Here is a 26,702-nt window from a genome sequence, read left to right as displayed (position 1 = left end):
TGACAGATGAATTGAATAACAAGTGAGCATCAGAGCTGGACCATGGAGCAATGGAAGAAGGTGGCCTGGTCTGATGAATCACATTTTCTTTTACATCATGTGTGTCATGGGGAAAGAGATAGCACCAGGATGCACTATGGGAAGAAGGCAAGCTGGCGGAAGTAGCGTGATGCTCTGGGCAATGTTCTGCTGGGAAACCTTCTGTCCTGGCATTCATGTTGATGTTACTTTGACACATACCACTTCCCTAAACATTTTGCAGACCAAGTACACCCCTTCATAATAATGGTATTCCCTAATGGCAGTGGCCTCTTTCAGCAGGATAATGCACTCTGGCACACTGTGAAAATTGTTCAGGAATGGTTTGCGGAACATGACAGAGTTCAAAGTGCTGACTTCCTCCAAATTCCCCAGATCTCAATCTGATCGAGTAAATGTAGGGTGTGCTGAGCAAACAAGTCTGATCCATGGAGGTCCCACCTTGTGCCAGATTTAGAGTCCATGCCTCTACGGGTCAGAGCTGTTTTGGCAGCAGAAGGGGGACCTGCACAATATTAGACAGGTGGATTTAATGGCTGATTGGTGTATTAAGATAATGTATAATTAGTCATTTAGGAAAGAAAAGGCTCACAATGGAATGAGGCATTTTTGTTTTCCCATCTCAAGCCCTGGATTCCTGGAATAGGCTTCAGATCCATCATGACCCTGACCAGGTAAAGTAGTCAATGAAGTTATTATTTTATATATCACTAGGTAGTGAGTAAGAAGGACCTGCTGTGTTTGTTCAATTTTGTGTGGTATATGAGGCCAGATACCAGGGTAACTCAAGGCAGCTTGGTTTTGTTTAGTGACTTTGTCCTTAATAAAATCTGAACTTCAATGTATTACTATGCAAAACAAGTACAAGCATGAGAAACAACATTCACCAATTAACATATTTTCATCTTTATTTCCATTAATATTTCTGTTTAATTGTTGCAACAAGCAAACTTTTAAATCTCTCAGCAAACATCTGTACAAGTAACAAATTAATCGCTTCAAGTGTCTCTTTGAGACGAATTAGTGCGCTTAACTTTACGTGTAGTACTCTGTTAATTCTTTAATACTTAAAAAGCTATAGAACATTGACACACAGTGCATAGACTTTTTTTTGCAATTTTAAATTAGATCAAAACTGGTAACTACATAAACAAGACATGAAATCCGTACAAGAAGAAAGAAAGAAGAAAAAAAAACAACAGAACAGAACCATTTTCATATTGTGCACAACTTCAAATGTGAGTACATGTTTCAAATGTATTATTGCTTTCACTATAATGAATTATTAAAATAATTATTGAAAGCTGACTTTTTTTTTTATAGCTGATGATGAGATCAGTAAAATGGGCTCATTTCATTATGAATTCAGTAAGTCAAATGAGTATAATATAAATGTTTTGCAGGAAGAAAACAAACATTTAGACACATTAAAGTCTAAAAGTCTTTGCCTTTAGAGAAACACTGCAGCTGCATGGGGCTTGGAGCTGATATGGATCTGATACCCTATATAATTAAACTAAGGCCTTCAGCATTCAATATTACAGTTACAAGGTGCACTAATTCTCACATAAAGCCCTCTTATACTAAAAGGGCAATATGTCTGTATGGTTGGAAATGTGGGTGTGTGATTTTTAGTGCTTCATAGTGCCAGATATTCAGGTTGAAGTCTTTGTGATCACATAGGCTGTGACAGCAACTGTTACAGCGGCGACAGGCATCCACCTGATCCATCTTTCCTGAAACAGCAAACACACAGATAACACTCCAGTCAGCATTCTCCCTTCTGTCAGAAAACATTAACCCACAACACCCCCCCCCCCCCCCAAACACACACACACACACACACACACACACACACACACGGAAATGAGAACAAGACACTAAAAGCCAAACACAAATTAAAAGCGGACTGAAAGCTAGCATGTTAGGAACAATAAGCCTATAGCCTACAAGTAAAGACAGAGAACTCTGTTAACATGACAAGGAGTAAAAGACTCATGTTACTTGATTTTTATGCAGACCTGGAATAATAAAAACACAAGCATTTTAACAATGAACTGTCAGTGTGTGCTTGACAGAGGTGTTTAGTTTGCACAGGCTGAGCATGGCGGACCCAAAAGCAGAGAAATAAGAAGCGAGGGGACAGAAGCACTGTGTACCTTTCTACCACAATGGGCCGAAGCACCAATACAGCAAAGCCAGGACAAGGCCGATGACTACGGCTAGGATGGGCGGCAATAAAGACAGCTAAAGGAGGCAAGGGATATTACAAAAATCAACCTGGGAAGACTGACTGGATTCGACTAAAATGATGTGCTATCGAGTTTCAATGGGAGAAGAGAGAGAGCTACTCTCTTCAAGCTAGGCAAAATAGACAAAAAAAAGACATTTATAACAATGGAATCAAGTAAAACTGAAATAAAAGCTTGCATTAAAACTATAGAACAATGTCATAACATCAGGGGCGTGGTGCAACATGATCTCTCCTCTTGAACTGTCCCTATTGTCAGAACCCTGTCCTGAGCTAGAACAACACTGTGAAACTCACTTGGTTGCTTTTCTCCTGCAGAGACTTCAGGCTAGCTTGGCAATGCTGCAGTTCCAGTCCGAGAGACTCCTTCTCCTGCTCTGCCTGCTCACACCTCTCTTTCAGGCCTGACAGCTCTGCTTGTGTCTCTTCATACTGAGAGAACACAGGAAAAAGCAATATAAAGAGAAGGAACAAAGTGAGAGAGAGGTCAAGATCATGTGTATTGGAGAACAGAGATAAGAAGAAAGAGACAAAGAGCAAGAGAGAGTGATGACATTTTAAAATTACAAAGCTATAATATTTTCACCTGAAAAACTTGGGGCATTATCAGCATACCTTTACCTGTAATGTTTGCGCATTACATTTACATTATTGCTTTACATCCTGAAATGGAAAACAGGATTTTTCCAGTTATTATTTACTCACTGCACCTTACAACAAAAACTAAAGAAAAAACTAGCAACATAATAATAATAATAATAATAATAATAATAATAATAATAATAATGTTTGATAAAGAATCACCCTCTTAGAACATCACTTGTAAACTTAATCAGGTATAACTAATCACTATATTTCACGATTATATACATATACATATATTATATATACACACACACACACACATATACATATATACACATATATACATATATATATATATATATATATATATATACACATACATACATACATACATACACACACACACACACACACACATATATATATATATATATATATATATATATATATATATAATTTTTATTAGTTCAGAATAAAAACAGCTATTCCTAGAGCATTCTAGTGCTTGGTAGTGCTGCAATCAATCAAACTCAACCAAATCTCCAATTTCAAAAGAACTGCGATAGAGTGTGATCATCATGTGCATGTGACAACAGTATGACAACAGTATCGCAATATTAAAAAAAGCCACTCCGAGTCTCATATGAGCTTTGCTAGAATGCACCTTGAAAATTCTGAAGCCAAACAGAAAAAGTTGATGCTATGATTAGATGAGACCAGCACTGGCCTCAACACCAAACGGTATATCTGGCAGAAAGTTAATACTAAAGCTAAACATCTAAAGAACACTATGTTTACAATAAAGTATGGTGGTGGTTGCAGCATCCTGTTTTGGAGATGTTTCTCAGCAGCAGGGAATGGGGCACTTATCAGGATAGAAGAGACAATGGATGGAGCAAAATACCAATAAGCTGTTAAGGAAAACCTGGTGCCCTCTACCAGACAGAAGATGAAGATGGGAAGAAAGTTCAATTCAATTCAATTTTATTTGTATAGCACTTTCAACAATGGACATATGTTCACCTTTCACCATGACAATGACCCAAAGCATAATGCCAAACTGACCATGCAGTGGCTGATGGAGAAGAAAGTAAATGTCCTTGCATGGCCTGGTTAGAACTTAAACCATTTTGAAAAATCTGTGGAATGACTTCAAAATTACAGTCCACCTGTGGTCACTATCCAATATGATTGAGCTTGAACAGTTCTTTAAGTTAGAGTGGGCAAATATTGGTCAGTCTAGGCATGCAAAACTGGTAGAGAATTTTCCAAACATACTCAAGGCTGTAAATGAAGTAAAAGGTGCTACTATGATATTTTAAACATAGGGTGGGTTGGGATCCTTTACTGATCTCAGTTATTTTGTTTCTCAGAACAGAGCTATTTTTTTCCTTTCACTTACATGTTTTAAGGTGCAACGAGTAAATAAAGCTGGAAAAATCCTTTTTTTTTTTTTCGTGTTTTCATTTCAGGTTTTAAAGCAACAAAATAAGAGCATTTTGAAATGTGGTGATTCCTTTCTATACCCATTGTAAACTTGCAACTTTCAATGCATGCATTCCCACTAGCCATGAAAGTCCAGTTATACAAAATATGATGTAATCTATAGCAAGTTCCACATGTGTTAAAATTAGGTGTAATCGGTGTTTAAATTTTTTTTTAAATTTATCATCTCCAGTATCTTCTCTCCATTTACTAGATAGATAACTCTGTTTTGGAGCATGTTGATGATTTGCTCAAAAATGACCCCACCCCGTACTGACACTATTTATCAGTCTATAGCCTGGATTATAGTTCTGCACCTTTATATTTGCAAACACCTGAGTATTGCGAGCGAGTGGCTGCATGTGTATCTGCAATCATACTGCCACACAAATTGAATATGTCCACTAGGAGGTTGAAAATTAAAAACTAAAATTCTCAGAGTTTAAATGGAGAATAAGCAAAGTAGTGGATGTAATACAGCTACAATCATTCATTCCAGGTTCCGAATACTGATACTATGCTATTAGGTATTAAAGTTGAGCAGATCCGCAGTTCAGGATTTTTCACATTTTCACAGAGAAAGAGGAATCAAAGAAGCTTGTGAATATAAAAAGAGCACACACTAAAAGAGAACAATAAGAGAAACTACCCCAAAACTTTAGCTGGCTAACATGAACTGAAACACGGTTATTAATTATTATTTATTGCACTTTCCAGATGCTTTGTGCTCATTATTGCACCGCATAATAAATGTATCACTCTGAAACCCCTTGATGAAATCAGCATCACAATGTCTTGCCACAATGCCTCATCACAATACTTCCGGGAATGCAACCAGACACACCTCCATGTTTCAAATCAATGTTCGTCTGAAGGCTGGTTGACACACAACACCATACATGCAGTGGGGGAAATGAGTATTGAATGAGTCAACATTTTTTTTTTTTTTCAGGAAATATATTTCCAATGAGGCTATTCACATGAAATTTTCACCAGATATCAATATTAACTCAAGAAATCCAGAAACGTAAAGAATTCACAACATTAAAGTCCATAAATGAAGTTGTGTGTAATAACACGGAATGCGAGAGGAAAAAGAGTATTGAACACACTAACTGAAATTTATTTAATACTTAGTGGAGAAGCCTTTGTTTGCAATGACAGCTTCAAGACGCTTCCTGTATGAAGAAATTAATGGGTGATGAATATGTGATGAAAAACAGCCCCACACCATGACGCTTCCACCTCCAAACTTCACAGTTGGTATAGTGTTTTAAGGGTGATGTGCAGTGCCATTTCTTCTCCAAACATGGTGTGTAATATAACAGCCAAAAGTTAAATTTTGCTCTCATCTGACCAGACTACACTCTCCCAGTATTTCAGAGGCTTGTCCAAATGAGTTGTAGCAAACTATAAAAAAGCTTTGACATGCCTTTTCTTTAGTAATGGAGACTTGCTGGGTGAGTGTGAGCAGTGGAGTGCATTGCCTATTGTTTTCTCTGTGACGATGGTACCTGCTGCCTCCAAGTGTTTCTGGAGCTCTTTCCGAGTGGTCCTTGGCACTTGGGCTACTCTTCTAACTATTCTTCTGACTCCCTGGTCAGAAATCCTGTGAGGAGCTCCTGTGCGTGGCCGGTTGATGACGGCGTGATGTTGCTTCCACTTGCAGATAATGGCCGCAATGGTGCTTACTGGGGGATTCAGAAGTTTTGAAATACGTCTGTATCTGATTCCATCAATATGTTTTGCAGTAATATGGTTGTGAAGGTCTTGGAAGAGCTCTTTGCTTTTACCCATCATGAGATGTTTCTTGCATGACACCTTAGTAATGAAAAGCCTTTTTATAGAACTTTATCAATTTACTAACCCAGCTGATTTAATTTGCACAGATAGGGGCATAATTACTTACAGATTTCAGCTGGTTCCTTGCCTTACCTTGCCTTGGAGAACTGCTTTTTCTTAGCGTGTTCAATACTTTTTTCCACTTTATAACACACAATTTTATTTATGGACTTTAATGTTGTGAATTCTTTATATTTCCAGATTTCCTGAGTTAATACTAATGTCTGGTGAAAACTTCATGTGAATAACCTCAATGGAAATAGATTTACTGAAAAAAAATGTTGACGCGTCCAATACTTATTTCCCCCACTGTACACACAACACACTGTTAAGATTTTGGTGGCGTGCATGTCAGCACATAAGTGTGCGCTTACCCATAAACCCCTATGTCCTGACCCTGTGGCAGAACATATACTGACATATGTTACACTAAACAACACAACACAAAAATAACATAAGAGAAATTAAGTGGAGAACATCACAGCCACTCAATTACAACATGATGCTGGACTAAAATAAGTCAGGAATTCCGCTGATAAATTTTGATCCTACTCCTCGGTGAAAGCAAGTCTAAGAAATGTCTAAGAAACAGCAATGCCTCTAGGAAAATAATACTTTCTGTGTACGTGTGACGGGGGCTCTGAATAAGGAACGAGTGCTGCTTTCACCTCCTTCTGCAACTCTTTGGTCCTGGTTTTGCTCTGCTCCAGCAGGCTGTGAAGCTGGCTGCTGTTTTTCTGGTGCTCCTCCTGTGCAGCACTCAGGCATTTCTCAAGGTCAGCCCGTGTCTTCTCCAGAGCCTCTGCTGTGCTGCTCAGACCTGCACTCTGCTTCTTACAGCTGCAGAAAGCCAAAACCACATCACACGTCTGTAATTTATGTACCAAGCTACCTTTCTCAAGGACTTTCACAAAGTGTCATTTAAAATAATTAGGTTTAGCAAAGGCTTCTTTTTTTAAACCATTGTGATATAAAGTGGTGTGACATGGACCTGTCTAGCTCTTTTTCCAGTTGCTGCAGTTTCTTTAGAAGCTGCTCTTTCTCAGAGCGTAGTGATGTGCATTCACTCTGCAGACTGCTCTTCTCCTTCTGCTGCTGTGCAGCCAACTGCTCCCGCTCTGACCGGAGGGACGTGCACTCCCTCTGCAGGCTGTCGCAGTCCCGCTTCAGCTTCTCCAGCTCACTGGCTGAATCACATACACACACGAAATAGCAAACACTTCAGGCAAACGCACACACAATAATAGGGGGAAATACATTCGAGCAAGGGAGAGAAAAAAAGGGGGGGGGGACCACACGCGCACAAAAGCTATCCAATTACATTACTTATGCAGTCACAGTGGGTAATATGAATCATCACTCTTAGTGTTATGTAAAAAGTATTATTTTAAGCACACGAAAATAACAATTTAGGGCAAAATGCTGCGCGCGCACACACACACACACACACACACACACTCCTATTTACAGTCTGTCTTTAAGCCTTCAAAAATGCACATCTCTCATTTTACAGATTCTTACTGAATGACTAATTTGTGGGTTCGGCCAGTCTACCCCTGTCCTAGTTTGTTTCTGGTACCAACAATCAGTATCTCACAGTGTATTTTAATGATCCACTTCCCTGAATTACCTACTCAAACCACACACACACACACACACACACACACACACACACACACACACAAAATCAAATAAATAAATTAATAATTGTTTTTAACCCCAAACACATTTTGCACTCAGCACTCATATCAGAGGAAAGAAGGTGAGATTGCTGCAGTTTGAGATTCAAAATTGTTCATCTAGCAAGCAAGACAGCTGCTGCACCAAGAATACCAATTGGCTATTTTTAATGCAAAATGTTGAGGGTAAACATTTTGGATTTTAAGAATGGAAAATGTTATTATGCAGGTTTTTATGGCACACTTCACGGTACAGGCAACGTAGTGCCAAATGTTGGTGTTCAATTGGAGATGTTGCCACTCCTCAACAAAAATTCAAGTACTAGACAGTGAAATACATGAATCTTCTCTGTGGAATGTAGGAGATGTGACTCACTCAGAATGGCCCAACATAGGTGGAGATCCCTGATTTATGGCTGATTTTATAACTTGTACAGTGTGATTGTAACTGAACTGTCAGATACAAATGTGCTCCCTCAGTTTGAATCTTTGCTGTCCAAACAGGAAAACTGCTCAGCTACTTAATCAACTATCATCAAAATGTAAAGTGTTAGATTTTGCTAGAACAATATACAGAGTGTTTGGTTACACACAAAATATCTGCATAACACCTTTTTGGTTTAATAATCAGCATTTTTTTCCTCCAGAAGGGTCCAAATCAGCCATTTTCTACCAGATGATCAGTGGCCATTGTTTTGGTGCATCCATTTATTATTGCACATGGACCTCTTAGTTCTACATTCCACCTCTTCAAATTCACAAACTGATGTGACCAACTATCACTCACAGCTTTTCATATGATAACAAGCAATATTTTCCCAACGAGGTGTAATGGGTGTGCAAAACGCACACACACACAAAAAAACCAGAGCAGCATTCCTACTGTGCTGCCTGCTATAAAAGCCTTAGGATTTATGATGCATGTAATTTCAACTTTTTTTTTTTTGGATACAATCTTTTCAGCTCAATCTTTTCACGTCGTATAGTATGAGTAATTAAACATTCTCTGGGATGAATGTTAACAGTATCAGTTCAGTTCTTATCAATTTGGGTCACTTTACCAACTACAATGACCTTTGACAAACAAACTAATATTACACTGCTGATAATGGTAGCTAAAGCTAAAATCTATAATAGGGTTAGGCCATATTGATGTGCATAGTGTGAGTGACTGTGGTACCTTGCTGTTTAGCAACTTTGTCTCTCTGCTGGTTCTGTTGCTGGTGATTGGCCTGCAGGCTGTCAATCTCACGCTCGTACTTATTTGCAGTCAACTGCCACTTCTCCAGCTCAGTAGTTAGTGTTGCCAGGTTGCCCTTTAGAGCACTGACCTCGTGCTCCCGCTCAGCTGAAGCCTTCTCCATGCTTCGGCACAACACCTGCATTTCCTCTTGACCTGCATGTGCATCCTGTCGCATACTCAAAATAGTACTGTCCTTCTGGTCCCTGAGATTTTCCATTTCATCCTGCAACTTCTGAAGCTTAGCTTTAGACACAGCAGAAGGATCCACATAACATAAACATCCAAATAACATACACACACACAAAACACCATGCTAGATGTGATCTGCAATATATTACATATAAACAGAGTTATTCCCCCTCACACTTACTCTGAAGAATCTTCATCTGCTTTGCAGACTCCTCTGTCTGATGCTTGCTGGCCCGCTTCTCCTCCTCTAGAAGTCCTGTAACGAGTTACACACCATTAAGGAAACACTGTAGCATAAAATATTGGATATTTAAATATCCTTTAAATATGGGAATGCACTACAGTTTGTTTATTTATTTATTTTAAACATTAAAAATCTTCTTAAATAATGCTTTTTAAATATTTATTATATATGTGGGCAATTTCAATACAACTAATCTCAGCTTAACATTGCACAGCATTATATTGCACATATCTGCACATTATCCCAATCATAGTCAGACTGTTTCTGCCACCCATCTTTATATCCTTACATTATATTTTTATACTATTTTAACAAATACTTTCCCTTGTTCTAACTTTATACAAGTAAATTCTGGTCTATGTAAACTCTATTTAACGTCACAGAGTTGTAAAAAAAAACATTTCACTACACGTTGTACTATGTGTGGTTGTGTGTGACATAAAATTTTAATTTGATTTCTACAGAAAAAAAGACTGATCAGTACCCACAAATATTTGGTGAAGTCTGCCATATAGAGAACAACAACTTTTTAGTTTGTACATGTGGCTTGCTTTTGTAAATTTGCATCACCGGTTTTCAACTGGCTACAAGTGGTATGCAGTGATTGTCTTATTGAACGAGTCAGCTACAGCCAAGCCCCCAGGCAGAGACAACCAGGTTTAGGGCTAGTATATCCTGGCACTTCATGATGCTATCAATCTTCAGAAGAGCCACCAGCCTACTAACTGCAGTACAGCCACAAAGCTGTTGATCTACTGCTGTTTGCACTAAAACATCAAAGATCTACCTGCATTATATTTACTCATTTAGAATAAAATACACATTTGTAGTTCTAGTGCAAACAGCCTGTTGACTTCTTATGTAATTGTACAATACATCCCACTTCTGCCTGCTCCCACAGAAAGTTGTACAACTCAACATTTTTATATTATACACACACACACACACACACAACTATATGTAGTAAGCTACAAATTAGTAGATGAATGTATACAGTTTATCATAAACAGGATAAATCAGTTACTGAAGATGAATGAATGAATGAATGAATGAATGAACATAGTAAATGCATCATGCAGCCCTGTGTAAGTCCTGTACGCGCTCATGTTAATCAATCTAGCGTTTCTTTGTCCCACAAGCTTCATACATCTTGCACGAGAGTAAAAAAAAAAAAAAAAAACACACCTGCAACTCTGTTTCTGAGTCTCATTGGATCTCAGTTTGGATGCATACAACTAACGCAAAGATGGCACAAATGCTTTCTAATTTGCCGCTGCTAAAAGTTGAAGGAATCATCTTAGTGTCTAGTACAGTGTCCTGTACACTGAAGGAAAACCTGCATGGCCTTTACCTTGCAGCTCCACACACTTCTGCTTGCCAGCATTGGCCTGATCATGGGCCTCCTTCAGCTCCTGGTTAAGGTGCTGGATCACCTTCTCTGACTCGCTGGCCTCCATGGAGCTCCGAGTCAGCTCATCTGTACAGACATTTACACCAGAACGACTTGTATGGAATTATCAAATGATTTAAGGTATGATATGGTTAATTTATTTAAAATAAAGCAACCTCATCAGAGAATATTTCAACATGCTAGCAAAGGATAAGGTGACCACATCATTACCTTTGCCAAATTTGGCTATCACAATCATTTCATCTTGATACATTACCTGGCATTTCTGTCCTCTTCCAGAGTTCACACTTAGACTGGCCACAGGTTAAATATAGATCAGAATGAAGTGCAAGATAATTTCCCCTGAGGTGGGTAAATGGGCCTATTCCATGAATTAATAAGTTAACCCAAAATAGATTTACCCTAAAAAAACTCATCTCAGTTCTAAACTAGGGCCCTGGTCTATAAAGGGTGCCCCCCCACAAGCTGCTGCTTAAGACCTGCACAGGAATTTTACATAAACTTACCACAACTTTAGTAACTAAGACAAATCAGCACATCTACACTGTTATATTTGGAATATTTTTAGCTTGAGTTTTCTAAACTTAACTGTGTCTTCACTTAAAGTAGGAATTCTCCTCAAACTGGGTTGCGCAGAATCAGGCCGTCCTATCGAGTGCTTTAAAAAGACATGACCTCATCCTGCACACGCCAGAACGTGCACCATAAATGGTGATTTTTAAGGGAGGTATCAATGCAATCAGTGACAGGAATTCAGAAAAACAAGCCTGCACATATCCTGCATGAGTCAGCTGTAATAGCTAGGCAAACACAACCTCTGAACCATACAGGGAGCGTGATCGAGCGAGGACATTAAGGATTCATGAATTCCTGAGTTGTAGGACTCTCAGTCCCCCGCTCATCGGTGCCACTCTGGATCAGGCACTGGATCAGCTCTCTGCAGAGTGAGGACACAGAGGAACACTCTGGCCTATATTAGCTTAGAAACTGAAAATATCCTTGCTTAAGCTGCACCCCACGCATTGTATTACATCCATGCAGAATGACTGCACAGGTCAGTGCACTAAATGCACTTAATGCCAGAGTTCCCAGATCTTACCTTACTTACATACACAACAATGTTTACAATGTAATCAAAAGATGCTTTCAAGACACGCTTAGAAAGATGCAGTCAAACCTGAACACACTTTAGTGTATTTAATTTTGTAGCAAGTTAAATATATGTTTTGTTTTGTTCTTAGTGTTAAGAGTTGTAGCTGCTTGAGGTACCTTTGATTAGAGAAACTTTATTCAGCGGATCCTTCAGTTGCTGAGCCTCCATTTATTCCTCCTGATCACAGGACTACGAAGGGACACAACACTGTGGACATTCATTAAAAACTAGCGTTAATTAAACATAAATATAGTGGCATTCGACCCCTTTTCACTGAGCTACTCCTTATTCATCAGTTTGAGACGATGAAATTATGTACACAAAGCTAACTAAACCAGTTAGACTCAAACAAAGTTTAACAACGTATGGACCACTGATGCACAACACTGCCCAACACTAACTATAAAATATGATAATCTATGCTTTTATTAAAATATACATATAATCCTTAGAGCAATCGATAATGAGTGTGAGGATACCTGATGTTCAGCAGCCGTTAGACGTCGATGAAGGTGCAGCAAAGGAACTGCCTGCTGAGCTTTTTACAATCTGAATCCTCCACACATTTGCTTTTCTGATGGAGCCGTTAGACGATTCCATTTCTGAGGAGAGGGGGGGCAGCAAATATAATATATTTGGATTCTCAAGCAGAGCTTCTGTTATAGAGAAAGCGACAGAAAGAATATTCAGAACCGCAAACTGAAAGTAATGAACACTATGTGGGTTATTGTTATTCGTAAAACGTGGAAGTTTGCGTTTAGGCAAAAACTGTGTTCTACCCTGGAACCGCGTATTTGGATGCCCCGTGACCCACATGGTCATACATCCGAGCCGAGGCATCCGATGGAGGCTGCAGCTGCACTTCAGCACACTCAGCCTCATTGTTTCACCAATGCACTCGAGTAGGCTACATCAGACAAGGGGGTTACTTGTGTGCTTGTGCCCTTTGTCCCTCTTACGTCATGGGAGTCATCCCTACCAGATGACACATCACATATTAAATGTGCCAGCTGTAGTCTGATGATATATTTTGAAATATGAAATCTAAGCTGTAGGTTGTCTTGATTCTGTATGAACATTTTTAGATAGATGATGCAAATGGTCCTATGAAAAAAAAAAACAATTTATTTGAGCATGCACATCAGAAAGAAGATGCATAATAAGTAGATAATCCTAACAATCCTAATACATATTTTACATTTTGTTAGTTCAAATGATATATGCAGGGAACGGTGGCTCAGTTGTTAGCACGTTTGCCTCACACCTCCAGGGATGGGGGTTCGACTCCCGCCGCTGCCCTGTGTGTGTAGGTTGCATGTTTTCCCCTCACTTCCTCCGGATACTCCGGTTTCGACCCCCACTCCAGAGACATGTGTTGTAGGCTGATTGGCATCTCTAAATTGTATGAATGTGTGTGATTGTGCCCTGCGATGGGTTGGCACCCTGCCCACGATATCCTGTGCCTCGTGCCCCAAGTCCCCTGGGATAGACTCCAGGCTCCATGCGACCCTGTGTAGGATAAGCGGTACAGAAAATATATGGAAATGATGTATGAGGCAAAACTAATTTCATGCTAGAATTGTGCTTATGGATTTTATTATGTGTATTGATTTTGCCATTGGTCACAAATGTGGCCAAGAATAAAACTTATTTTCAGACTTTTCTAAAATGCATATGCTCACATAGTTTGGAATATTTGGGATTAAGTAGGCTAATATCTGTAGAGCCTACAAACCCATCATCAACGAAAACATCCATTGGCACTATCAGACCGGCTGTTACAGGAAACCTCTCAAACCAGAGATCATATTAATCTGTGCACCTGGGTTTTTTTCTTGTAGTTGCATGTAATGCATCCAGTGATGTGGGCAGTATTTAAAGACATGTAATCTTGCACAACTTGCACAGTATTCACAAAAATTTACCTTTGTTGTTCTTTTCAGACGTCAGCCTGGCATAATGATGGCATTTCTGCAAACATTTAATTTCAATGATATAAGAATTCTAAATGCTTTTCATCTCCTAGTTTAGGACTGCATGTGACAGTGGAGGTATAAAACATTTGGGAGATTATAAAGAAAATATAGTCTATATCATAAATTAGACATTTTAAGAATGTGTTTAGGTTATGAATGTGAAACTAAACTAAAATTGAATAAATTCAATATTAGTATGCACATGCATTCACTATATATATCCATCCACCCATCTTCTATACCGCTTAATCCTTTTCAGGGTTACGGGGAAACCTGGAGCCTATCCCAGGGAGCATCGGGCACAAGGCAGGGTACACCCTGGACAGGGTGCCAATCCATCACAGGGCACACAAACACATACACACATTCATACACTTTGGACATGCCAATCAGCCTAACATGCATGTCTTTGGACTGGGGGAGTACCCGGTCAGGAGCACCCGGAGGAAAGCTCTGCAGCACGGGAGAAGTTTGCATGTCACGGTGGGAATTGAACCCCCACCCCTGGAGGTGTGAGGCGAACATGCTAACCACTAAGTCACCGTGCGCCCCACTATATATGTATATATATCTATATCTATATCTATATCTCTCTCTCTCTCAATATATATATATATATATATATATATATATATATATATATATATATATATATATATATATATTATTATTATTATTATTATTATTATTATTATTATTATTATTATTATTATTATTATTATTATTATTATTATTATAATAATTATATACTTCAAAGTTAATGGTACTGATCAATATTGGAAGAAAGAGGGCCTTTCTTCCAAATGTTGATCAGTAACATTAACTTTGAAGGAGTTTGAAAAAGAAAGAGAGACTGATATGTAGACAGGCATGCATGCACACAGGGCAATCAAGAGCCATTTCCTTATTAAAGGAAATAACGTTCTATAGGCAAAAGCTAATTGATAAAAAAGAATTTTACAGGCTGTGTATAATGAAATGATACCCAACATACATGTGGACAAATAAATAAGATAATGCGTATGATAGTCTCCATAATGGAGATTTGATTTTACTTGTGACCTCATGTGGCCTTTGATGAGAAAAAGAGAAAAATGTGCACTGAACTCCACTGGCCTGGAATGATTTTGCCCTCTTTTTATTCATATCTATTTGAAAGGGATGAGTCATTTCTCCATAAATCTTCCTAATATAGCTGACTCACTGAGTTGGATTAAGATGAAGCTGGAACTCACACCAGATTTCCAACAGACTATTCTGTTTAAAAAGAGCAAGAACATAGAAGATTTGGCTGCTCCCCACTAACCCTAACACTAACATGTTACACACCACTATTTCAAATGTTCATGCAAACAACAGGGAAAATCTTTTGTGTAACAAAAACCCATTCTCATGTTTTATCTCATCTTAAAAACACTATTACTCACACCCAAATGATGCCTAACCATTTCCTGTTTCCTTTGGTAAGAACATGAGGTTCCTGGGTATATTTATGAGGTTGGTAAATTACATTAAAATACATAAGTGGATAAAATTACCACACAATCGTGGCTGTAATAAAAAAAAAAAAATCCAGATATCTAGAACGCTTGGAAATTTGAGGAGTGAGACTCATGAGCATAATCTCTCCACATAGTGAGAAGGACTGTACATTTCACTACAGTTTTCACAATTTAGTTGATTCTTGGAGTTTTAGAATTACAAAATGAACTCTTAGACATCACATTCATAAGAATAATTTGTTTGGAAAGGTGGCACAAAAGAAGTCCTACCTTTAACAACCTACAAATTCAACTGAATTGTATCAATCTACCTTTATGTCTACCTACTGTATCTCTATTTTTCTTTCTAAGATGGTCATCACTTAATCTTTAACAGAAATCTGATTGGTTTATTTCTATTTGCCTAAACAGTGTCTGGACAGTCAGAAGGTATAGACATAATTGGAGAACAAAGGATAACACAACCTAAAGATTTTCATTCATTCATTCAAGGCAGGAATACACTATGGATGGGATGGATAGAGCACCATGCATACACACATTCACACCTAGAGGGCAATTTAGAGTTACCAATTCACCTGCGGGCATGTTTTAGGGAAGTGAGAGGAAACTGGTGATTCTGGAAGAAACCCACCTCACCTTAGAAACTAGAAAAAAATCTAGATTTTGTGTCTATGGATAACATTTTTGAATAGTAATGACCAAGACTGGATAAATAATAATAAGATTAAAGAATAATAAAAGTGTTTGGAAGAAGTGCAGTGCAATTCTGGTTAGTGACGTTGTTAACCAGGATGGCCCTGTGTGTACCAAGAAAGCAATGGCAAATGAACAGCAACAGTGAATCTCAAAATTATGGCGACAGATACATGTTTCTGGTTCAGAGCCAACAGGTAAACTGTGAGGGGTTAGTTATGCTCCTGCTGTGAGGTGAGAGGGGAGAACAGATGGCAGAAAGGACAGAGAGGAAAAACAGAGGCAGGAGGATGAGGTTGCATTCACCCGACTCCAGTATCAGGAACTCTGAACCAGCTGACTGCAGCCAGTGACCTGGTGTGAGCTGCAAAATTAACCACTGATTCTTTCACTGCTGTGTCACATTTATGACTTCCTGGTTATTGTTTTGAATGACTGCAGTATGTAATACACCCACATATACAGTAGAACTTCTAAAAACTGGAAGTTGATGCATACACCGTTTTCATCTGATCATTGTTTATTTTTCAAACTACATTGACTGGAAACCTTAATGTGTATGTAAGCTTCCATTTGGACAAAAAGAACAAGTTGCACATGAGTGTCAGAGCCGCCCTGAAAGGTTTTATCATTAGCTGTTGTCATGCTGTGGGTTATTGCAATAATGAGTTACTGATGTTATTTGTAGATATATAAAGGCTTACTGAATATGATACTGAGGGTATACACCTACACAAGTTATCATACAGCATTCTGTCATTCTTTTAACAGGACTTCCCTATAGTTACACAGCATTTGCTGTCAATTAGTGTACATATATTAGACCTAATACATTCCACCTAGTAACCAGGAAAGAGTTTAAATAGGCCTAATACATTTGTTCATATAAAAATTTGTTGCATTGAATTTTTTTTTTTTTTTTTTTTTTTTTTTACATATTTATGAACTAGAAAATAAAACATGTTTTTGATGCAGGTTTGATATAGGTTTTGTACTTGTAGGCTGTTAAATACTAAAATCAGTGGCCATGATCTATACAACTACATCATTAACTGCATATTTTGAGATTGAAAACTGAACTGAATCTATTGTACATGTGGTGTTTGCATTACTTAAAAAACTACAGTAGAGTTTGTAAGCACTGTACATTTACGGTCTGTTTTCTTCTTTCTTATATATTTTTCATATTCACATTTTTACTGTCAGTGATTTGTCAAGGCTGACAAATTTTGCTAGACTTTGGCAGTCGCAAAATGTTTGTTTTTTTCTTTGTTATTCACATCAGTAACCTCCACTGTTTCTTTTGACCACTGGGTCACAGGCACACTTTTTCACTTCTTCATTAATTTCCCTTTCTTCCTCTTCACTCACAAATCTCTTGAATATTCATACAGTAGATTTCTGCCATACTTGTTCAGGTTGCTCTAAAGTCTACCCATTTTTGGTCCAGCGAAAGTCCAGTTTAATACTCCATCTTCATAGGCTTCCCAGTCCTGGTCCTGGAGAAGCATGATGTGCCCAGGTTCTGGTTCCAGCCTGGGATTAAACACAGAATTCAGCAGATTATCTCACCTCCTGTCTAAAGACTTAAGACCAACAGCCAGTCAAGTTTATTTCCAGGCAGGATTAAGACTGAGAGCACAGTGCAGCAATCCAGAATCAGAAGAGGCAAGATTAAGAAGAGGACCTGTCTGGTCCTTTGCAGAGCTGTGCTTGGTCCATAGATGGTGCCATGGTGGCAACCCAGCCCTAAACACTGTTTTTGTCAGGGAGTTCAGCCTCGGGCATACGTGGGAAGTAGACAGTGGTCTTGTGCTCCTCGTATCGGTCAATGTGCTTGAGGTGGACTACCATGTGCAGGGCATAGGCCAACACTAGCAGCAATATCAGAGACGTGATGAGTCCCATCAGGATGGCTGGCGTAAAGAAGGTTGCGCAATCACTGGCTGACGCAAATTTGTTGGATTGCACATTGAAGGCTTGGATCTGTGGATGTGAAATGGAGAAGCATATCAGTAGTTCCATATGGTAAAAGAATAGTGGCTTGCAGGTAATGCTCTCTCTGTCTATAAGGTAAAATTCAATATTCAATGTATAATATTCTCCATATTCTATCTGTCTTTTTCTACTGTATTTTTCTCTGTTACTAGCAGAGGTTAATTAGCCTTATCACCTCACTCACTAAGAAATGTTAACATTTTCATGAGTTACTTTCCGTTAAGCTTGCTGAACTGTATTGCTTTTTTTTTAAGCTAAATATCTTTAATTTTAGAAAGTAGTACACTAATGCTTTAATTTTTACATCAAGAAGCATTAGTGCACCTACTTGGAAGTCTGTAAAGGTGATGTGCCAGTTCGCAGAGCTATCTGTGTGGGAGCTGGGTACCAGTAAGGTGTCATATTTCTGTAGGCTGCTGACGTGCTGGCAGTGGTATGAGTAGGTAGCGGGAGCGTAGACCTCAGTGGCGTTGAATGTTGCCTCATGGGTCCAGTTGTAGTGGATATGAACACTGTCCAAAGTGAACCAATTCTGGCCTACTGACTCATAAAATGTGTTGGACATTTGGAGCCTGTGGTAAAGTCATAAGATCACAAGTGGTGTTATAACAGTGGTCATTCTGTAAGATGATATGTTTAGTTTTGTCAAGTGGGATAAAAAGGTGGGAAGAAAAGGACACGCACCTAATGACAAGTCCCTTAATGTCCTCCACATCTCCCAAGTGAAGAGAAAGGCTGTGGACAAACAACACATACAAATGGCACTGCTACCATCAGGTAAATCTTTAAAGTCAGTCAGTATAGCTTGTAGTGAATGTTAAATTTTTTAAAATTTAATTATATTTTTTGACAAATGTAACGATCTATGACAACAAAGCTGAAAAATGAGGTTTTCTAATGACATACGTAGCCTTTTCTTTGGTGCATACAGAGCCTTTGGTGTCTACAGAGGCATTGGGTCCAAATACCCTTTCTGTTAAGTCCAGAAAAGTGTTGTTTCTGTAGCGAATAGCCAGCCTCTTGGCCTTGAACAGGATGCATATCTTGCCATTATAAGCTACACTCAGAGGAGAGTATGGCCCTGAGCTAGTAGACTGAAGTAACTTCCTTTTAGTTCTGGGCTGAGTGTGCAAATGCCATCCATAGGGCTGTTGGCAGGAAAGAACAAGTTGCTATTGGTATTTAAACATTAAACACACAGCTTGCAAAACAGAACATTTAAACACACTTCCTTTTAATTTATTAAACATGTCTGTGTTTTGCATGAGTGTCTTGCAGGATGTTTTAGATATACTTAGGCAGTGACAATATTCTTGTTGCCCAAGGTCACATTGGCAACGTGAAAATGCAATACCTGCAACATTTTTCGGAGTGGGTTTTCAGCTGCAGGCGAAAAACTCTCCTCGTGTGAGACACTTGAACTTTCAATGCCTACTCCATCTGCATCATAAATTGTGAAAATAGGACAAGAGGGACAGGATGACAGTGAAGTCATACAGCAGAGTGAATCAATGCCTCATGTAAAATCAGGTACGCTATGCTTTTTCACATGTACCACAAGAAAGAAAATGCCATATAAGCTGTACATTTATATATTGTGCAAAAGCACTAAACATGCACTAAAAACTGGACAGCTGAAGTTTGGACAAATGTCTTCTTGTTTTTTGTTTTTTTTCCAGTTTTCATAATATTTTTGCTCTTAAATTCCCTTTACTCATTTTATAATTCTGCAGCATTAAAACGCTTAATAGTGTACTGTATGCAGTTAATTTGAATGATGATTCAAAATCATATCAAGAACTTGTAAATTTGTCACTGACCTGGTCTGATTCTGATACCTTGAAATGGTGGGACCTCCAAGCTTAGAAAAATGGAAAGGAGAGAAAGGCATAATTTTTTTATTTTTTTTTTTAAAAAGGCCCTCATTTTACTTGGAACAGAGCACTTCACTAGCTTAAGAAATAACATGTCAATCTTAAATGCAAGTTCAGTGACAGAAATCCAATTGATCTACTGACACAGATCCAACCACTTCACTAACAAGTCTGATGTCTAGAATCAGTAATTTAGATCTCAGTAAAGCTTTTAATACAGTAAATCATGACATTTTTCTCTTTTAAAATGGGCAATTCTGACACAAATAATCTTATTTCTCTGATGGATAACACTTCATAATCATCAATAAACCTACAGTCATGTGAAAAAAAAATACACCCCATGGAAATTGTTGGCCTTTTTGACATATTTGGGCAAGCAAACATTTGATCATCTTTGAAACAGTGCCTATTAATAAAGTAGATCTACTTGAACAAAACTACAAGGAAAACGAACTTTTTCAATCATTTATTCAACAGAAATATCAATAGATGTAATATTCTTCTGTGGAAAAAGTAAGTACACCCTTGGCCTCAGAAGCTAGTATTCCCCCCTTTAACAGAAATAACTTCTTGTAGGCGTTTTGCATAATTGTCCACTAGGCTTGTTGGAATCTTTGACCACACTTCCATGCAATATTCTTTCAGGTGCAAGATGTTTGAGGGTTTTTTGTATGTACTGCCCGTTTCAAATCCCCCCCCAACATATCAATTCAAATCTGGTCTTTGACTAGGCCATTCCATAACCCTCCATTTCTTCTTTTTGAGCCATTCCTTGGTGGATTTGCTAGTGTGCTTAGGATCATTATCCTGTTGAAATGTCCACTTTCTGTTCAACTTCAACTTTTGGACAGTTGGCCTCACATTATCTTCAAGTACTCTTTGATATGATGCAGAATTCATTATTGAATCAATGAATGCAAGCTGTCCAGTCCCTGAGGCGGCGAAGCAACCCCGAACCATAACATTTCCACCACTGTGCTTCAGAGATGGTATGAGGTGCTTCTCCTGAAAAGCTGTCTTTGGTCTGCGCCAAACGTGTCTGCTGTTACTGTGGACAAACAACTCTATCTTTCATTTGTCTGTCCAAAGCACATTATTCCAAAAGGCCTAAATACTCATTGGCAAACTGTAGTCTTGCAAAGGCTTTTTCCTGGCATGGCTCACATGCAGGGCAAATTTGTGCAAGACTTACTAGCAGATCCTGTGATGAAATTTTGGGGTTCTTGGAGACTTCTCTCTGCATCAGATGGTCTGCTCTTGGGCTGAATTTGCCTGGGACTGCCAATCCTGGACAAATTGGAAGTCAATTGAAATCTGTGCCATTTGTTGATTATTTTCCTTACAGTGGAATTATGTATTTTCAATTATTTGGAGATGTTTTTAAATTCCTTGCCAGACTCATAGGCATCCACAACGTTTTTTTCTGAAGGCCTTACAGAACTCTTTAGCTCTTGGCCTGATGATACTATGCACCTCAATATCAAAGGGAACACCAGACCCTAGATATGAGAGGGGTATAAATAAGACAGATTCCACCTGCACTCTCTAAGCAGGTTCTAATCACTGGCACCCAATCTTGAACATCTGATTCTAATTTTATGGATTTGAAGGTGTGATAAATGTAGGGGTGTACTTACTTTTTCCATGTGACTGATCTGCTTTCTGTTCATTTAAATTGTGAAAATTACTACAAAATGTGTCATTTGATAGAGTGTATCAACTTGATTAATAGGCACTGTTTCAAAGAGGATCGAATGTTTGCTTGTCCAAATATGTCAAAAAAAGCCAATAAGTTCCATGGAATGCACTTATTTTTTCAGATGACTGTAAATCCTCCACAGTGTTCCTCAAAGACCAGTCTTTGGTTCCCTCCTTTATCACCTTTTGTGTGCTTCATTTTGACCACATCATTTGGCAGCAAGGTTTTAGAATACATTGTTATCGGTACTAGAACACCAAAGTTGTCCTTCACACCTCACTGAACTTCATGTATTCCTAAGCTGTACAGGCAGGAACAACTTTCCAACTCCAAAAACAACTCCAACTTTCTCCAAATTAAATCCTGATGAATGTTCTAGACTACCTGAATTATAGTTGAGGTAGATGGCATTTCAGTCTAAAAATGTTTGCAATCTTGGCATTAGCATCTTTTCGAACTCATACCTGGTCCATTACCAGATGCACTTCTTATCAGCTCCACAACAACAGCTCCTACTTTAAGCCTTACTTAGTTTGAAAGATAAAGAAACTCTGATACTTTCTAATCATTCCCATAGCACTGGAACCTGCAGGATTATACTAAGCTAAACAATATATGCTTCCAATCATGATAATGAGCTTGGTGAAGGATCTTAAACCTTATTAAGAGTCTTCTGTATTTGCTCTCCTCCACATAGGTCAGGCCAGGATTTAGGCAGGTACTGGGTGACCTAAGTTTGGAATTGTGGGATTCATATGCAGTTAGACAGTTAGACATAGCACTGTGTAGAAAATAAACAATTTATGACATCTGTATGACACACCTCATCTCTTAAGAGAAAGATGAATGTTGAACTGACAACAGCATGACATCTTGACTCAGTAAAACTAACTAGAACTGAATCTAATGCACACACTCCATGTGTAAATGCATGTACTGGATGCATTCCTTAAAGATTCTATAACTGGTGCTGTAAACAACACAGAATCCGCCTATTTATAGTATTTCTTTCCAAATGCTATAATGAATAATAAATACATTTTTATAGACCTGATTGTGTTTGTGTTGGTGGTGCTGGTGTGTAAGGAGGCTCTTGTCTTTGTTCTAATGCCAATTTACTGAGGTCAGCAACTGAGCTTCTGCTGCTATCATTGGTTATGGCTAGACACAGTGGACTAAGTGCTGAACTGGACATTTATGTAATGAAAAGCAGTGTACCCACCATATCTCCACCTTCATGTTCTCAAATTTATCAACATTCTCTCTCTCTCTCTCTAAGGATGTAAAAAAAAAAAAGCCCTGCACCAACCATGATATCTAAAAATAGATTACTTCATTAGATCAGATTAAGAGTAAAGGTTTCTGTTTAGTTCCACTTGCTGCCATTCTGGTCCATCTGTGTTGCATTTGACACCACTAAGGAATGTGAGGATGAACCAGTTGTAGTCCAAGACACATTGCTGGCCATATAAATCACAGAAGTGTTGATTACAGAGCCATGTGGCAATGTTCTGTCCCCTCACTTTGAGCAGAATTGTATGGTGGTGTGGTCAGACAAGATACAAGACTTCAGAAGACATTCTTTTTAAATGCTGTTCTTCTGTTGTACATTTCAAGGTGAAAATCTTAGTGAGACGAAAGGATTTAAAGATGCTGGTGAAAGTTATTAGATTGGATTTATATACTTCCTACACAGTGCTGAATGATCCATTGTTTTGTCCATCTGGGGGAACCCTGAAAGGTTCTATGTAAAGCCTTAACTACCCAAAGAAGACCTGAGGAATCTTTTTTTTTTTTTTTGTATGTGTATGCAAGTTAAAACATATGTATATAACATGGCATGTAACATATTAACATAGTAACATGGCAATATTTTAGAATATACTGTCCTATAGATTTCATACCAAGTCCTCTGGTAAGCACAGTGCCATATTTCTCTAGATATCAGATGGTAATTCTTTCACTTACATCACTAAGAGTCTTAAGGCAGGAGCTCAGTCGCATCAAAACACCTCTATCCTTATCCCCCAGGGCCATATGCTCTCTCAAAAATAACATCAACTGTCATACAATGCATAGCAACAGAAATAGCCTGCAAAACTGCATGAGTTTGCTAATATTTAACTATAACTTACCATCAATGGAGCTAAGATTAAGTGGAGCATCAATGGAACTAAAATGAAGTTCACATCTATAAGTTCATGAGGCCAATGTTTTCATATTTAGGCCCCAATATTAAATAGACTATCCTGAGAAATATGGCAAAGTATAAATGCTATAAAATGAGATCCATTCCAGGAATGGCTAGCTAAACATGTAAACAACACTGCAGTAAGTCTAGGGAGTGTTCACAGCTTTCTGGGGTGGTTCACTCTCAGCTTCTTCTTTCCTAGCACACAATCGAGTAGCATCTGTAAACTGATTCCTTCAGACAAAACACTGGGTCTGAAGGGTCCGCCTCATGTCCCATTGTCATAGCCATGTTTAAACACCTTGCAGTTACAGACAGAGGGAGAAGACTGCACCACAATAAGCAGATCCTTTATAGAGTGTTTTCGTTGTTACGCAGATATTATGCGTGAGCTCAGGCTAATCCAGGAGTGCAGCTTCAATGATATTTGCCTATTATACCCCTGGTCCCTGGTGTGCGCTGGCCACAGTGGAGGACTACACAGCATCACTCGCTCTCCCTCTCCCACTCCACCCTCCTCCTCATGCTGTAGTTGAAAGAACTCCCCTTACCTCCTGTCCAGGATTTCAGGCACTTGATCAAAGGGCCATGCCGGCTGCATGCACACAAAGAGCCACAGCAAGAGAAGCGTGGAGAGCCTGTGTTCAGCCATTGAGACAAGTGGAGGAGAGCACTAGAGACAAGATCTGCTTCATAATCTGCCCTGATGGCATAGCCCTGAACCTGAGCTCACTGACGGGCGGACCCAGCAGCCAATGAGTCGGCAGAGGGAAGATAATCGTGCGTCACAGCCTTCATTCTTCCAGCCTTGCTCTCTGTCTCTCTCTTGCTTGCGCATGCCTGCATGCTCCCTGCACCCCTCCCCTTTCTTCTCCCTCCTTCTGTCTCTCTCTCGTTCTGTCATACAAACAAAGCTGCTGCCAAATCTGAAGCACATGTTCTCACTGATTTAAACCATCATTATAAGAATATATTTTTTATCCCATAAGCACATTTGAGATATGCAATAGTTTACTATTTATTGAGGAAATTTACAGGGCGTTTACAAAAACCAAGTATAGAAGCTAAGAACCTGACCTAGATTTGCATAGCTTAGTTGTGTACACACTGGAATGTATACGGACAAGATATGCATTATTTGTCCATGAAAGTCCACAGCAACAGAATGACTAGCTTAAGCTAAATCTACTATAAAACAGAGTGAAGAAGGTTAGGAAAATGCATTTCAATTTTTCTACAGCGTATCCCACTAAATTTCCAACAACTGTAATGAGGTACTATGACCATGATGTGCAGTCAGTCATATAAACTATACATTGCAATATAAATTTATTTCTGTAAATGACTCTGGAATAATACCACATAGATCAGTCATTTTTGAGTCTGACACATATTTGTGTCTAATAATAAATAACTGCAAATGTGCTGTAAATATTAAAAGTGTCTAAAACAGAGAGTACAATGTGCAATGGTTCTCAAAGTGGGCTATGGGGTCCATGCATTTTTGTTTGTTTGTTTGTTACAGTTTTAACAAAATCATGATCCACCGTTATGAAGTTTATTATATTCATTATTAAGTTCTTATAGTTTTTGGTCATTTAAATGGTCAATGTAATTGAATGGGTTTAATCAAACCCTCAATAATGCAAAAACTAGTGAGCCTATATTTACTGTCAGCTTGGACCATAATGTGTTCTGTCAGGGGAAAGTTCAGGAGTAATAAATCCAACAAATATCCAAAATATTAAGTAACATGTTATAAGTAACTTAATTCATATTTGAATAGTTTACTCATGTATGCTGATTAGTTTACAAAAAAATAAATAATAACAATAAAAAAAGGTATGAGCCACTGAGCTAGTATGAGCAATAAATAAACACGAATACTAGTTTTTGCACTTTATATTTTATGTATGAAGTAATTATTAGTGAATAGAAAGAAAAGATGTAGAGCATTTTTTATCTAAAGTTTTATTTTATTGTTTCATGGAGGCCTGCATTAACGCCGCATTCCTCATTAAGGAATGTCTCCCCCTTGTGGCTAATATGAAATATTGTTCAAAGAGTTGAATGGAGATGAGAATTCAATGACATTATTACGATATTCAAAAACCCCGAAAGTCATTCATTGACAATACCAAGGGAGAATTAACTTACTTAATTCTACATCCAACCACCAGATGAATTAAGTATTTTAGCAAACGGAAGACAAACTGACGTTAGGGAAGTAGAAACTAAAATAACGCAGCACCTTTCTTTTTCAAACATCAACTACTTTAATTCTTAAAAGCACAAGCACCTGTTACCGCTGCAGTAGTTTCAGGCTGAACCTCAAATAGTAAAAAATAATAATAAAAATGGATCGATAGTGCACTACATGCGAGGTGTAATGTAGTGCTCATCTAGGCAGTAATGCGCTTTTTGGTATACAACCATTTACGTGCAAGTAATGCTTCCGCTTTGTTCCCGTGGCAACATTAGGCTCCGCCACCAAACTTCAGGCAGTTCAGGGATCAAATTGCAACAGTGACTGTCAACAGGTAATAAAACCTTTTTATTAATATTATTATTATATAACTCACGAGTACGAATAGAAATAATATAAAAACTATTCGTTTGTATAGCAGATCTGTGCACACAGC

At 38.4% G+C, this 26,702-nt stretch overlaps 2 protein-coding genes across 3 annotated transcripts; both read right to left on the bottom strand.

Annotated features, from left to right (window-relative positions):
* Positions 1-921: 921 nt before the first annotated feature.
* Positions 922-12,691, bottom strand: slmapb (sarcolemma associated protein b). Of its 2 annotated transcripts, XM_053644037.1 has the most exons (10): positions 12,601-12,691; positions 12,238-12,328; positions 10,909-11,034; positions 9,495-9,569; positions 9,062-9,367; positions 7,194-7,389; positions 6,871-7,042; positions 2,588-2,722; positions 2,199-2,286; positions 922-1,775 (listed from the first exon to the last, which is right to left on the bottom strand). In XM_053644037.1, the coding sequence occupies exons 2-9, from the start codon at positions 12,287-12,289 to the stop codon at positions 2,203-2,205; spliced, it is 1,146 nt and encodes a 381-aa protein (XP_053500012.1). In that variant the 5' UTR covers positions 12,290-12,328; positions 12,601-12,691; the 3' UTR covers positions 922-1,775; positions 2,199-2,202. The 2 variants fall into 2 exon arrangements, with proteins under 2 accessions (XP_053500012.1, XP_053500013.1); XM_053644038.1 differs by lacking the exon at positions 2,199-2,286.
* Positions 12,692-18,044: 5,353 nt separating this feature from the next.
* Positions 18,045-25,416, bottom strand: atp6ap1lb (ATPase H+ transporting accessory protein 1 like b). Its single transcript, XM_053644331.1, has 7 exons — positions 24,612-25,416; positions 20,114-20,154; positions 19,648-19,733; positions 19,200-19,441; positions 18,978-19,028; positions 18,622-18,865; positions 18,045-18,281 (listed from the first exon to the last, which is right to left on the bottom strand). Exons 1-7 carry the CDS (start codon positions 24,710-24,712, stop codon positions 18,045-18,047), a joined length of 1,002 nt encoding a protein of 333 aa, XP_053500306.1. The 5' UTR covers positions 24,713-25,416.
* Between the last annotated feature and the right edge of the window lie 1,286 nt (positions 25,417-26,702).

This window comes from Ictalurus furcatus, chromosome 15 (genome assembly GCF_023375685.1).
Source record: "Ictalurus furcatus strain D&B chromosome 15, Billie_1.0, whole genome shotgun sequence".
Taxonomy (NCBI): Eukaryota; Metazoa; Chordata; class Actinopteri; order Siluriformes; family Ictaluridae; genus Ictalurus; species Ictalurus furcatus.
This window is presented reverse-complemented; position numbering and strand designations above follow the sequence as displayed.